This window comes from Papaver somniferum, chromosome 8 (genome assembly GCF_003573695.1).
Source record: "Papaver somniferum cultivar HN1 chromosome 8, ASM357369v1, whole genome shotgun sequence".
In the NCBI taxonomy this organism is placed as follows: Eukaryota; Viridiplantae; Streptophyta; class Magnoliopsida; order Ranunculales; family Papaveraceae; genus Papaver; species Papaver somniferum.
Window position 1 is genome coordinate 84102252 of NC_039365.1, and position 16514 is coordinate 84118765.

Consider the following 16514-nt stretch of genomic DNA (forward strand, 5'->3'; position numbering starts at 1 on the left):
ATTTAATTATGGGAGGGCTGTTATGTAATTATTAAAAAACTTGAATGATCTAATTTAAACTTTATAAAAAAAAGTTGGGGTTTTTGTATCACTTTTCGGGAAAATGGAGTTCTTGTAACTCTCAACATATGGGTGGAGTTTTTGTACCACAAGTTTGTTCACTTTTTTACATGACTAGTTATGATCAAGGGTTGCTTTTAGTCCAAAAACGGATAGTGGTGTCAAGAATAAGGATGCACACGGTACGGTTCGGCTCGGTTCTTGTCGAGGCCGAGTACCTATACCTCCCTAGTCTCGGTTCTTAGTTTTTGAACCGGTACATGTACCTCTTTCCTCGGTAAACGTCGCATTCGGGACAAGTACGGTACTAGAGACGGTTCCGGTACCAGTCGGTACTTTCTATCAGAATTCCAGACAGATTTTCCTGTCAGTTTTCCAGACAAATTTTGGTCTGTTAAGCAGCTTAAGCACCTGTTTTACTGAGCAACAATATGCTAAACAAGAGAATTATGCCATAAATCTGATGGTGAAACTATACGTTGGTTATTAGAACATGTTGAACCTTCAATTGTTGCTGCTACTGGTACTGTCCCTTCTATTGCTATGTCTATCAGAGGTACTCTTAAAATTCCTACTACTTCTCCTTCTTCAAATATTGTTGATAACAAACAAGTACTCGTTGATGTTGGTACTGCTGATCAAAACCAAACAAAAAAACGAAAAAAACCAGCAAATAATGAATTCTTTGATATTTAAACAACAACCAGCAAAGAAAAAGGAGGAAAAAGAAAATGAGAAATCCATCTATCTATTCTTCTGACCGAATTTCTGTATAGACCACCATCATATTAAATCCCTAAATTTAATGGTCAGTATTATTCGGTACAAACGGGACGGGACGGTACGTGACATGAATAAGGCCGTGTACATGTACCCCCTAGAGGCTGGTTCTCAGGTTTTGAACTGTTATCTGTACCCCTTCCTCGGTTCGGTATAAAACCAAGTACGGTTCCACCGGTTCCGGCACGGTCCGGTTTTTCGGCTCGGTTCCTGTGCACCCTTAGTCAAGAACAGTGTGGTTAGTATATTGAAGATAAGAAGGTTAGGTCTTCAGGAAAGTAACTAGGTGTTCCTCTCTTAATTCAGAGAGACAAAATGGAAATTTTGGGCACTTAGAAACTAGTTTCGAAAATATACTTGCAACTTGGAAAAGCAAACATTTGAATCAACCTGATAGAACTGTTTCGGTACAATCAGTCTTAGGGACTTTAGCTAGTAATCATCTTGAAGTTTTCTTGATAATTGTCGGTGTTTAAGGGAAGATTCCGGAAAGTTCTGGAACATAATAGAATCTCTGGTGTAGAGAAACATAAGGTTTCCTAGTTTAGGTTGATTTCCATACTGATTTGGGTTACCTAAATAACATTAAGTTTCCTAGTTGGTTAAGGTTTTCTTTTCCAAGGAGACTAATACCTGGGAATCAAGTTATGAATACTATATAAGGAGGCTTATATGGTGATTCTTAGACATGGAATTTAAGTTTTCTAGAGAGTTAGAGAATACACAATGTAGTTCTCTAAGGTTTCTAGGGATTCCATCCCACCTTTTGGGTGGAGTTTAGTAAGAAAAGAGAGACCATTCTTTGATGTTGAGAGATACATCATTGGTGTTGGAAGAGATATCGTTTAGAAGGATATCATCTTGATTATACATTATTCTGTGATTTATGGAGCCTTTTGTTCATGAGAGCTATTTTAGGGTTTATAATTAACACAATGTTGGATCATAGTTATTGATTGTTTAGTCAATTATTAAGTGTAATTCTCTGTTAGTGGTTCCATAATAATGAAAAAGTCGTACCCGTTTGGTGGATGTAGGCATATTGTTGAACCACGTTAAGTCTTATGTGCTCTACTTATTGATTCTTATGTGTGTTTGCATCGTTTATCTTTCATTATACGTCGATCCAAGGATTTAGTGTCTTGTTGGTTAATCCGAGTTGGATTTCCCTAACAAGTGGTGCAGTTAAGTGGCTATCTCCTACAACAAGTGGTGTGGTGAGCGTGGAGAGGATCGAAGTTAGAAGTGGGGATGTTCCGTTTTCAGCGGGTAGCAGAATTTTTGGTTTCAAAAGATTTGATTTTTCAAGTATTCAAGTATGAAGGATTTGAAGTTACTAAATATTCGAAGATGCATAGATTGATGTTATCATTCATTCAGGTTTGAAGGGTTTGATGTTGTCAATTTTGTGTATGAAGCAAGTTAAAGTCTTTCGGAAGAATGAGATACTTTGATATTCCACATTCTTTTTTGGCAGTGCTTTACATCGAAGGATTTGACCTTATACTTATTGAATTGTATAACCCTATGCATTCCGCATAGCTTCAGGTAAGTATCGTGTAACCATAATTTGGTTAGTTGATTGTGCTTTATATTTCGTTTCGTACGAGGCTCCTGTGGACTATTTTGGAAGACCAAGTTGGTTTTTCTTTTGGGTGTGTTTGCTTTGCCAATCACGTTTTGAGAAAGCAAGAGCGTTGTGGTTGAGATACAAATCTTCGGTTTGTATGTTGGTTGAAGTAAATGCGACAATTTTTTAGTGTGTCAAATTCTTATTATTGTTCCGGTGCGAATGGTGCAAATTTGATATCGATCTTCATCAGTTTGATCGTGTTAGTCTTTTGACCTAACAAGTCAAAGGATGTTAAGAAGAAGTTAGACTTGAAGACGTTGTCGCTTCAATTGCATAAGGCAGTGAAGATTTGGAGAGATCTTTTATAAAGATTTCGTCTTGGGAATTGTTGACCCTTCATAATGTTCAACATGTTTCAGTTTCGAAGAGTTTAATTCGTTTGGAGTGCTTGTTGCGTGTTGGTTACAAGTAAGTTGAAGTGTGATGATCGTCTGATGAGACGTGGTATGTTTTGCACTTCGTATACGGGGATTTTAGTTGTGGTGGAGCTATGGTTTCTTATTATTTAACTGAGAAACAATTTTTTTAAAACAAGTTATGGAATATGCATCTTAGGCATATGATTGAAGAAATGGCTATTTAGTTGTGTTTCTGTGAACGTTGTAGCTGATAGGCTTATGTGTCTTATATAATCTCAATTGTATATATTATTAGTGCTCGAATTTATATTTATAATGGCTTTTTATGTCCCTGTAGGTGTTTTTAGAAGAATAAGGATTTGCAGCGAAATTGGCTGAAAATGTGGCGTTTGGACCTCCGTTGATAGAGTGCCGGAAGCGCCCCAGAAGTGTACCGGAAGTACCCCAGAAATGCCCCGGAGGAACCCCGAAAAAAGTGCGGAAAATGCCCCAGAGGACACTTGCTATACGGACCCTTGATTTTGGATAAGGGGTAACCTAATTACTAAGGGGTGACCCATTTCCAGGCAGCTGCTTAAGGGACACCAGGACTGGTTAGGGGGTAACCCATCTTCAACATTTGAAACGTAAAATTTGGCGGGAAACTAGTTCTCACGCCTGGAAGATTTTCGATATAATTGTTTGGGTAGTTTTAAGGAGATTAAAGGGCTGGAAATGTTTGGGATTATTCTATGGACTTATAGGAAGCTAACAGGGGTGAGTTGAAGGGCCAGAAGTGGCTGGAAAATCCGGGAGAGCTAAACAGGGTATACGTGAATATTCTGGGAGATATTCTCGAGAATTTGTTCACAACAGGGACCGGGAATATCTCTGGTGATTGGTTCGGATATATGGAAGTTATTTGAGAATATATTCACTGCGACGTTGGATTCTATGTTTAGAATATATACAAGGAAATCTCGGTGATTCCTGTGAGAGTAAAGAGAAAATATTCTTGCATTCAACCGAGAGGATTCAGAGTTATGACGGGATATTTTCATCCCTTGTTGGCTATATAAAGAGGTTACGAGACTCATAGAAGGGTTGGAGAGTTTTGGGGGAGAGTTTGGAGTCGAGAGAATCAAAGAACAAAAACATACAGAGAGAAAGTTTCTGCTGGTGCGAGAGAGGAAGAACGGGAAGAACAGACTTGCATCAGCAGTCGTTCTTTGCGAGCGTCTGCGACACTCAGCTGTGGGTCGATTCAACCAGGGAACAGCTTTTCATTTCTGTCGCTCTTGTAACAGCAGTGTGTAACGTTTATATGCGTTGCAAACCCGATTATATTTACATTTTCTCTTGATTGTAAACAACTTTTGAGCATCAATGAATCATTTTGAGAGGTTTTTCATCATGAGTAGCTAAATCCAATCCCAGGGGTGACGGAGGAAGCCGTTCTTTCAAAAGTTATGTGGTAAAATTTATTTAAATTTATTTATGCAACTCTTTTATGATTAATTGCACCGAATAAATATAGAGTAAATGATTTTTATTAATCAATTGTGTTTTCTCTTGATGGAGTATGCTTAGTTAATTGCTTTTGATACTTCATGCTCGCGATTAACAATGGATGTTTTCAAAATCTAATTTAGGCAATGATTAGAATCACAATTTCCTTTGATTGGAGTTATATTGTCTAGAATTGCATGAAAAGAATTGTTATTGAATCACATAAATTTTGGTGGATGGTGGAATCCTGATCCCCAGTAAAAATTCTCTCCCATATTTTATTAATATTGTGCATATAATTTTATTTATTTAAATCTACAAAAAAAGTTACCTTCACAAGTTCGAGTTTGAACGATACCCCTTACCACTATTACTACAACCACATGAAAAGTATATAATCAGTAGCTTCGAAGGGAATGTACCTTTTGAGAGCGACGTGGTTGTAGGTTTGGGTATCATTATGTTTTGTATTCATGATACATTTAGTTACATCCATTTGGATGTTTAGGGAAACTTTCTTATTGTTTCTGAGAAAGATTCTAAGTAGATTATGATCTTTGTTTCGATGATGTTTTGTCAGAGGATTTTGGCAGTGTATCAGGGATCACCAAAGTGGTTTGAAGTGCAAGACCGTTTTGAGAAACGGGTTGGTCTTTTAGTGTTGATACGTTCCAATTTGTAGGTGAAGACCCGTTTGAGAGAAAAAAGGTATCGTTTGGGCACTTTATAAGTTTAGGTACAATTCTACTGCTTGGTGTAGAAAGCGATTTTATCGCACACTGATACTACTTGGAGAAAGCACAGTGCATATTGTTCAAATTTCTTGGACAAGTTTGGGGTTGAAGTTTCGGTGTGCTATCTCGTGAACCTTTTATCATCTATTTTTATTTGGCGAAGTACTTATGGAAAGTGATCAAGTTTTGTTTGCCAAGTTTCTTGTTAGAGGAAATAATTTTGGTGTTAGAGTTGAAGAAGGTGTTATTTCTTTGGTATTTCAGAAGTTTTGTTTGTAATATTTGAACTCTCGGTGGAGAGATTTATGTTATAGTAGTGATGATGATTTGAGAGGTTTTGGTTTTGGTGGAGCAGTGTGTTCCCTTTGCTCATATGCTACAAATATTGAGATTGTGGTTTCAATAGTAACAGAGGCGGTAGAAGATGAGATCAGAGATTTCTCTTGAGAAGTCTATTCAGCAACAATTTAGTTTTATCATCCTTTGCTTCCCAGCTTAGCGTGAGAAGTTAGCACTATTGTCTTGGATAGTTACTTAAGAACATATTACGGTTGCTTAAGAGTAAGAAAAAAATGGGTGAGCACAACAACGTTTGGATAATTGTTTGGGAGCTGGTGGAGTTGCCTAAGGTTAAGAAGACAGTTGGGTGTGTTTGGGTATGCATTTTTGTAAGGATGATTGCCAGATCTTGTTTGGAACAGTTACGTACTGGTACACACTTTTGAAGTTTGACTAAAAAATATGCACAAGACAGAGTGTGATTGTTATGAAGTTTTTCCTCCGTGATTAATCACATTTCTATCAGAGTCCTGTTCATTTCAATGTGGTGGTTTGACTTAGTCGACGAAGTCGAAACTGCATTCTTGCCTGGAGATTTGGTGGAGGACATTAATTTTCCATAGCCCCCTTTGGTTTGAGGTTGCTGGTTTAGTTTGGAAGTTTTGTATGTCATCTTTTGGAGCCTCTTGTTTGTTTGTTCAGCGAGTTAGTTATTCTGTGAAGCTTGACATGTTTGTTTTCCTCGTATCTCTTTACTCGTTTTCGGCGATATGCTCATGGCAGAGAGCAAGTTCAGTTTTATTGCTTTAAGAAGCAATTGCGTTTGGAGTTTCAAGATGAAGGAGTATTATTCTGCTACGAAGAAATTTAGGCTGAATTTTGGACGAGATTTGTTGACTTCGGTCGTTTGGGGGGGGGGGGGGGTTCAGTTGGCACTTGATCCAGTTTTATCGTCGTTGAGGTCTTTTTGGATGCTGAGGCGATAGTCGTGGTCTGAAGATCGGCTCAGATTAGTGGAATATTTACCGAGGTGGAGATTTGTTGAAACATCGACAAGGTGGGAGATTGTTGATAATTGTCGGTATTTAAGGGAAGATTCCGGAAATTTCTGGAACACAGTAGAATTCTCTAGTGTAGAGAAACATAAGGTTTCCTAGTTTAGGTTGATTTCCATATTGATTTGGGCTACCTAAATAACATTAGGTTTCCTTTTCCAAGGAGACTAATACTTGGGAATCAAGTTATGAATAACATATAAGGAGGATTTTATGGTGATTCTTATACATGGAATTTAAATTTTCTAGAGAGTTAGAGAATACACGATGTAGTTCTCTAAGGTTTCTAGGGATTCCATCCCACCTCTTGGGTGGAGTTTAGTGAGAAGAGAGAGATCATTCTCATATGTTGAGAGATACATCATTGGTGTTGAAAGAGTACATCGTTATGGTTTGAGGAGGATGTGGAAGACATCGTTTAGTGAAGAAAATATCACCTTGTAGGTTGATGGTGGAAGATCATCGTTGGTGTTGGAAGAGACATCGTTTAGAAGAAGATCGTCTTGTTATGTGAGATAAGTATTATATTCTTTGGTTATACATTATTTTGTGATTCAGGGAGCATTTTGTTCATGAGAGTATTTTAGGGTTTATGATCAACACAATGTTAGATCATAGTTATTGATTGTTTAGTCAATTATTAAGTGTAATTCTCTATTAGTGGTTCCATAATAATGAAGAAGTCGTAGTAGTTTGGTGGATGTAGGCATATTTCTGAACCATGTTAAATCTTGTGTGCTTTACTTATTGGTTCTTATGTGTGTTTGCATCGTTTCTCTTTCATTCTATGTCGATCCAAAGATTCAGTGTCTTGTGGGATAATCCGAGTTGGATTTCCCTAACAAATGGTGCGGTTAAGTGGCTATCTCCCACAACAACGGATAGGATGGACTCAATCAGAGGAAGTTTTTCTGTAATAAGAAGGTAATACTAGGGGACTGTATTTTAGAGGTTGGGATAAGGTTACTAAACTCATAGTTCAATGTGGTCTTAATATAAAAAAGACTGAGTACCTTAATACTGCCCTATTAGCTAAGTTAGCTTGGATAATAATAAAGGAGCCATATACTCTTTGGGATCAAATTCTTAAACATATATAAAAACTTCCCTGATAGTAATCCATTGCATTATGCAAATGATAAGCCTGGTTCATGGGATTGGAAAGGAATGTGTAGAGGGTTAGAGTAATAAAAGAGAACTATTGTTAGGAGGTTGGGAATGGTATTGATATTCATATATGGAAGGATAGGTACCAACAAAAAACTGTCTGTTGATGTCTGATGTGTCTCAACTAATGTCAAAACTGTAAATCAACTAATTGACCAAAATTCTGGTAACTGGAATGTTAATATGCTTATTGTCTTTTTCGATGGTGAAACAGTTAGGGAAATGTTAAACTTCCTCCGAAAGTTAAACACTTTCCGTGAACATGCATTAATGATTGTTTGGCCTTGAGAAGTAACATTTTCAGGTATGTTCCAAATATTAACCCAAATTGCCTTTATGTGTAATCATAATGAATATGTTAACCATCTCTTGTTATAATGACAGGTCACTAAATCTCTATGAAGTACTGTAAATAATAAAATTATAGGAATGTATAATGAAGTAATCCGAAGGATTGGGTGGCTAGTTGGTTTATTAATGATAGTACAAGCAGACCTCTAAATTCAGACATTATCTTTTGTGATGGATTCATGTTATGGCACATTTGGAAGTTGCACTGTATTGTAGTCTTTGAGAATGTATAGGTGCAGGTGGAAGTATTCAAACGACAGGTGCAACAATGAATTGGATATTGGGTTAGACTTGTGAACATGCAATATCTAATGGCCAACAACTAGGGCAGACTATAAATGAGGAGCAATAGACCTAACCAGAAAAAAGTTTTACCAAATGCGATTTTTATGCATCATTTGTTAAACAAGCAAATGCAATGGGTTGTGGACCAATAGGTTTTAATGATGCAGGAACATGTGAAGGAGCATTTTGCATGCAAGGAGCAGCACAGGATGAAGAACAGGCATAATCCATAACATCTCTTTAGAAAATCAAAATGGTGCAAACAAAAGGAATGGCAAAACTACGTCTAGAAAGAGATAATTTAAACTTAATAAATGCTATAAATGGCAGTTTAGGAGTTGTCAAATGGACAAACAATAACGTAATTAGTGATAATAGGTTACTGCTTAACTCATTTAGCTGTCTGCTCTAGTTTTTTCTTCGTCTTTATAGGAATCTTTCGGAGGATCTCAAGGTGTATGTACTCGGTTAAAACATAAGAAGTCTTTGGTTCAAACATTGGTAGTTTTAATCACTTGGCTAGTTATTTATGTGTTTTTGTTGCAAACCCTTCGTACAAAAAAAATAAAAACTTTAATTTAAAAACCGGTGATTTAAAATAGTAAAAGCATTTGAAAAATACTTTAAATTATTTGACATTCTTTCTAGGCTGTATATTTCATATAAATAACCATTGGGATGTTTTACATACCCGGGTAGGGGTGCAGAACGGGTCGGGTGGATCGGGTTTGGCCTCACTGCCACCCAACCCGCCGATGGCGGGTGATAAAAATTATCACACGCACCCTACCCGCCTTGCAGCGGGTCGGTTTTCACCCGACCCAAAATTATGGTGGGTTGAGTCAGGCGGGGTGGTAAGTGTACCTGTCCTATCTAATTCATACTCCATTTTTTATTGCAGACAGATGTTTCGATTTCCTTCTCACAGGGAAAAAACAACAATCAATCTCAATACAGAACTCCAAGAAAGTAAGAATCGATAGATATTGTTTCTCAGCTGCGAAACTTTTTTCAACGAAGCTAACTGATTTTTCCTGTCGCCATGAACAGTACATGTTAGGTAAATCAGTGAATGCGTTAATCATACACCACTGCGAGAATCAAATTATTTTGGTGAACAATCCAACAAGCTTTAAACTAACTGTTATCACATGAACAATGAAGGCCATCACTAGAAACTTGTTCAATGTTGTTCACAGGGTAAAATCTAAATCAACCAAAAAACTTTGATACTCAATGTTTTATAAATTAGTTGTAAGGGTTTGTTAAAAATTACTCGTTGACTATGAATTCGTAATTGAAATTCATTTTGGATCCATATTTTGTAAATTGAATTTATGTTGGGAAATATAGCTTAAATTTTATGGAAGATTTTTTTTCAAAATCTGCTTTAAACTTAACTGAAGAGTAAATCAGTGAGGTAAGGAGAAGATTCTCCCTTTCTGAGTTAATTTGTTGATGAAGACTCATTCAATTTCACCTTGTCGATGATTCTCTTTATTCATGTTTATGTTTGTTGTTTGTTGTTACACATATTTTTTTTGCTCTACTTGTTTGTTGAATAATTGAAATCTTATAGAGTAAAAATCTAAAATTTGGTAATGGCGGTGATTTGACGGTGGTGGTGGTGATTTGATTTCACTGACTTTGAGTGATAATGGAGAGTGAAGAAGAATACACGAGATGAAGAAGATGAACTGAAAGTAAAGAGAAGATACTAACTAAATGACCGTGTGTGAACATTGGATGTCGACCGAAATCTCAAAATTTACAACGGTCTTTAACAACAGATGTAAGTGTCGTTATTCGATTTTAATTGAATGCAATTGAAGGTGATATTGATTTTTTTTATCGAATGTTTTTTATCAACATTTGGGGACTGCCAATATTCAATTATCAACTCAATTTAAAAAAAAAAAAACACGATCCAATTTGATCAGATTGAAACGAATTAAAAACAAAATTAAAAAAATTGAAATGACACGTGTGCATGGAAAGACCGCGACTTATTGCAGTTTAACCCACCATATAGAAGGTCTCCCTTCGGTCGACCGATTATTAAGTATTCAGGTTGGATTATTAGAGATTAAAATGCTAGAGGACATTTAGGAGGGTTGGGTGGGGTGGAGAGGGTGAGGTCGGGTTGGAGATGGAGTGAGTCATAGTCGACCCGTACCATCAGCGGGTGAGGTTGGGTGCGGGTCAAACCTGATGGGTGCGGGTTGAGTCGGGTTTGCATACCTAACTCGGGTAATACTTTTTGTATGATTATTGTTATAAGGAAAGCCAAAAATTCTCTGGGGAAAGCTGATTTTGGTATGTGCGAATTGACTTGTAGTCAATAAGGGTGGACATAGAAAATAAATTGTCATCCTTAACCATCATTTTTGTTCTCTTAAACTACCACTTTCAACAAGATTAAGCTTCATTAGTTTCATGATTTTTCTGCAAAACAAACTTCAGCCTAAACAAATCCCTCGTTCCCAGTAGAATAACATTGAAACACTCATCTCCATTTGCTGATTCAGAATCAAAATTAACATAAAGATATATCAAGTCTACCGATCAAAAAAAGAAAAGAAAAATCTCAACTCTGCACTTTTATTCAATATCCTAATGAATAACTTAATTTATGCTTCAAAGAAAAGAAAAAACTTAACTTGATTAGTTAACCAATAACCGAAAAAACGAACACAGCTATCAAATAAATTCGACAATTCTTGTTCACTGAGAATATAAACACCGGGAAACAAATCAAGTTCTTTCAGTTCCTCCTCCTACTCCCTTAATTTCTTTTGGTTTTGTGTTTCACTATCATATAATTCAAAGCATCTCTTTCAATATCAAATCTTATTACTCTGAATAGTTTTCTTAAACAATGTATTTGTTTTACCAGATCAAGTTTTCATCAATACAATGTTAATATTTATCATCAACCTTCATTACTTTAAAGTTCTCATCAAATTTTTTTGGGACCGAATTTACTATCCGGGGAGAAGAAGTTACATTCGGATTCAATGAATGATTTGGATGGAAAACGCAGAGAATGGAAGACGGATCCATTCGATGGGAAAATGGTACCATTATAGGTTTTCATACTTCCACGAGGTCGAATCAATTTAGAGATCAGAAATTAAGAAACATAGTTAGATCAGTCAATCATAATACCAAGATGTTAAGTCCCAATCTAGAAAACAACTACTCTTATTCTACATCTAATCCATTGACTATCAACTATTTTGAAACAAACAAAAATATTTTTTTAACAAACTTCCAAACACTGCTCTCCTAGAAGAAAATCCAAAGTTGAGTAAAAGTTAAAACCCTAGTGGTCTTAAAGAGAAGAGCTATAAGTTTTCCCTCTCTAAGGGTAATTTTAAATACACAACCAAAGTTTATGAAAACAGCAATAACTTTCTTATCAACCTAAAAACATCTATTATCTTCCTCCTCTCTATCTTAATGGAGAAAACACACCCTCTTCTTCTTCTCACTCATGTCCCAGCATTGAAAAACTTACCAACAAAATGCATCATCAATTAACTTTGCCATCAGATCTAACAACCAAAGTATATTTAAAACCAGAAAATCTATCCCCTCTTCCCCAACAGAATTGGAAGAAAACTGTTATAAGTAGGCTTTGCAGTAAAATCTCTTACGAATTAAACAAAATCATTATGGATGTTAAAAATAGTTGGAACCTGAAATCTGGAGTGATATTGAAGCTCTTTAACCACAGAAGAAACTCTTACCAATTTCATCTAAAAGCAAAGGATGACTTTAATATGTTAAAAGAAGGTGGAGCTTGGTGGTTAATGAACTCGCTGGTGGTTTTGGTGGAATGCCCAGAGGCTAGTCCATCTTTTATTAATGAAGAAGATTTCTTCAAAATCAAAATATGGATGCATATTAAAAAAATTCCTTTCAACTTCATCACAAAGGTCAACATTACTTCTATATGCAAACCAGCAGGAAAATACCTCACACACAACAAACCTTTTGGTAGGTCGGATGATGAGAAAAATGTTGAATGTATGTTTCTCATTAAGGTAAATGATGCCTTACCATACGGTTCTCAGGTCTTTCCAACTCCTTTCAATCTTATATGGCTTGAATTTTCCTACAAACTTTTTGGTCTACCTCTCTGCAATACATGTGGATGGGTAGATCATTCAACAAAATATTGCTCTCTCTCTCTCGCTCTGCTGTAGGACAACCCATCCAACTATGTCTTGGTATAAGACAGGGAACAACCCATTTCCAACACTTATGAACCCAAAATAAACTCTTAAAGACTCAGGAAGTACCAACAATCACCTTTTATGCTAGCAAATAATAAAAAAAAAAAAACCTTTTCAAATATCTCAAGATGAGAGATGCGATAATATCCAGACAACATCTCTCATCTCAGCAGTCCAAAATTAAGCCCAGATAAAACTAAAATCCCATCAAATGAAAAAACACACCCGAGACCAAATAAAAAGGCAATACATACCAAGAAAAATAACAACTCAGAAGGGAATCGTACCTGAAGAAAAATTAGGTCAAAATCCCAAATCCTTCACTGAAGAATTCATCTCTCAAACCCTGACCATCAATTCCCTCCTTCCTTTTCCTTCCAAGGGGAACCTTCAAAAAATCAATTGAAAAAAAGTGCTAAACCGGGACAGTGGAAGAGAAACCCAATTCATATTTCCCAACCAAATTCCAATCACCCAATTGAGACAGCTGAAACGAACAAATATATTCTCAAGGATCAACCTTCTGAAGAGATTCTATGTAACGAAAAGAGAGGAACTGACTATGGAGGAGAAATTACTAAGAGGGCCAGAAAATCCCCATATAAGGAATAAGAGAAGATATGTGAAATCATGAATCTATTCAATACACATTCCAAAGTAGCAGAGACACCACCGAAGTCAAAACGGGTAAATAAATTCAACGATGGGATTGTACATCAATTCTCTGAGTTCGACAACCCTCTTTCAATTCCTACTGGTGAGTGGAAATCAATAGTTAATGCAACTGCTACACAAAGCCAAACAGAGGTAAAGATAAACTATAATATTTTCACTTCTTATTTTCTTGTCATGAATACAATGAAACTAGGTAATTACCCAAAACATGTTATTATGCAACACTCTTACATTCACATGAAATATAGACTCACATATGCTCATGAAACTAAAGCCACAACAATCTTTATATTAGTTTCCGTGGGTGCTTGTATCATTACTTTGATTGGGTAGCTGATAGGACTGTTTGTATGAGTATAAAATTATATGCTTTTTCAAATCTATTTTATACTCAGCATATTTTAGGAAAATTTATTTATCCTCATGTATCCTATTTTTGGCAGTTCATAAAGACGATAGCATGGAACTGCCAAGGGCTTGAAAACTACAATAAACCTGAGACATATTCTAGCTTACATGATTTGCTAAACAGAGAAAACCGAAACATAATTTTCATCTCTGATACTAAACAATAAACTGATAATATAGAAAAAATCCTTATAAAAATAAATGTTCACAATTATTAGATAGTTCCATCTAGGGGTACAACAGGAGGCCTTATCCTAGCCTGGAAAGACAACGTTAACTTAACCATCCTAAACTATATTGATAATCAAATAAATTCTAGAGTTTTTGACCAAACAATAAACTCTCACTGGATAATTACGGGCTTCCATGGCAGCCCGTACAAACCTAATAAAATAAATTCTTGGAACATGATAAGAAACATGGCTACTACTATCACAAAACCATGGATAATAATAGGAGATCGTAACAAAATGCTACATGAATCTGAAGAAAAAAAAAGTAGATTCCATTTCAACCAATATGAAGCCAACAATTTCATCGAGCTTTTACACTCTCTAGATATACATGATTTAGGCTTTACATGGTTCCCGTTCACTTGAACAAAGAATAAATGATAACGACTTTATGGAACAAAGGCTAGATAGAGCTTTAGCGAATAACGAATGGTTTATTATATTTCCTAAAAGCAACTTAACCCATCCATCTCTCCTAATTTCTGACCATGTCCCAATTTGCCTAAACACTTACGTGAACTGGCATGATGGGTCTAAACCCTTCAAATACTTTGGTCCGTGGATGAATCATCCACAATGTAAAACCATTATAAACAATGCGTGGACTACTAACACAAATGGCTTTGTCGCTTACTTTTTTACGAGAAAGCTTAAATCAGTTAAACATAGTCTTAACAGATGGAATAATGAAACTTTTGGTAACATAAACACCAACATAACAAACATAAAACAAAAACTTGATGAAGCTAATAAGAACTTACCATCTAATATAAAAGCTAGAGAATTGAAAAAATACTTACTTTAGAATTAACAAACTGGTATAATACCAAGGAAGAATTTTGGAAAATCAAAAGCAAAAAACAACACTTAGCCTTATAAGATAGGAACACTCAATTTTTTCACGAATCAACCAGACAGAGATACAGAAGAAATAAAATAGATACTATTAGGGACCAACACGGTAACTGGCTTTAAGAAAAGAGAGACATAGTTAATTGTATCTCTCAACATTTCAAAACAATAGCTACCACAGTGAACCCATCCATGGATGAAGACCTAATTGATCTTATACCCACTAGAATAAACGACATTGATAACAAACTTTTAGAATATATTCCAACAGATATAAAAATTAGGAACACTCTGTTTGCGGTGGAACCTAATAAAAGCCCAGGACCGGATGGATTCCCACCGGTATTCTTTCAAAAAAACTGGGAAACAGCTGGACCTGACCTTACCCAAATGATCCAATCTTTCTTTAGGACTGGATATATTTTAAAAGAACTTAACTACACATTCATCTCCCTTATACCCAAGGTCTCTAAACCTGTTACAACCGCTGAATTCAGGCTAATAGCTCTGTGTAATACTACCTAAAAAGTGATATCTAAAATTCTTGCTAACATAATGAAACCCTTGTTGAATAGACTAATTTTCACCCTTCCAATCTGCCTTCATCCCAGGAAGGAAGATATCTGACAACATAACTGTTGCTCACGAATTATTACACAATATGAGAAAGAAAAAAGGTCTAATGGGCTTAAAAGTTGACGTGTCTAAATCATTCGACAGAGTCGAATGGAACTTCCTTATAAGAATAACGAAAAAAGTGGATTTTTTCTGATAATTGGAGTGATAATTGGTGTCACCTCATATACCAGTGCATATCAACTACAAATCTGTCTATGCTCATGAATGGATCGCCTTGCAGTTTCTTCAAACCTACAAGATGGCTAAGACAGGGGGACCCATTTTCCACTTACGTATTCCTCTTTTGTATGGAATCCCTGACCAGAACCATTCTACATGCTGAAAACTTGAAAATAATAAAAGGTCACAAAATAATTAAAAACGCCCCTCGGTAACACATCTTCTCTTTGCCGATGACTGCTTAGTCTTCTGCGAAGCTACAACACAAGCCAACAAAAACCTGGTGAAAATTTTCTCTGACTTTGGCAAGGCTTCGGGTCAGTTAATAAATCTGAACAAATCGGGTGTTTACTTTAGTGCTCATACGGATGATGAAATAATGAATTCTATTCAAAAAAATCTGAACATAAAAACTATACCCTTGGAAGATAAATATCTAGGTGCCCCTTTGTTCACACATAGGTCCAAAATTAAGTGTTTCGAACCAATTGTTGAAATTGTGAAAACAAGGCTTTTTGGTATGTGAAAATGCGGGGGTCTAACAACCACACCCAACAATTCGTATGGCAATCTGAGAGGATTTACTCCAATATACTTTTTAGAGAATCAACTAGACAGTCATACTCAATCTAAAGTAAAGTATATCAAAGAGTTTAATATCTCTAACTCTTAATTCAATCTGCAATCAGCAAATAGAAATCTGCGAGCCTGATTGAATATAAGAGGAGTAACTTGAACAGTACCAAAGACCAATGTTCAAGTGTGAATCAATTTAAATCAACAACCAAAGGTTGGATATTTTGATTGATTGATCTTAACGCACAACCTGTGATATTTCAATTATATAACAAAATGCGGAACAGAAATAACACAGACACCAGAATTTTGTTAACGAGAAAAACCGCAAATACAGAAAAAACCCAGGACCTAGTCCAGTTTGAACACCACACTGTATTAACCGCTACACACACTAGCTTACTACCAATGAACTTCAGACTGGACTGTAGTTGAACCTTAATCAATCTCACACTGATTCAAGTTACAGTTGCGTTCCTTACATCTCTGATCCCAGCAAGATACTACGCACTTGATTCCCTTAGCTGATCTCATCCACAA

General features: G+C 36.0%; 1 protein-coding gene across 1 annotated transcript; it reads right to left on the bottom strand.

Moving 5' to 3' along the window:
• Positions 1–494: 494 nt before the first annotated feature.
• On the bottom strand, positions 495–10350 carry LOC113305724 (the record flags this gene model as incomplete). The annotated part of the gene is made up of 2 exons (XM_026554734.1): positions 495–658; positions 10326–10350. Coding segments are annotated over 2 exons (189 nt in total), but the record flags the coding sequence as incomplete, so codon positions are not given.
• Positions 10351–16514: the final 6164 nt, after the last annotated feature.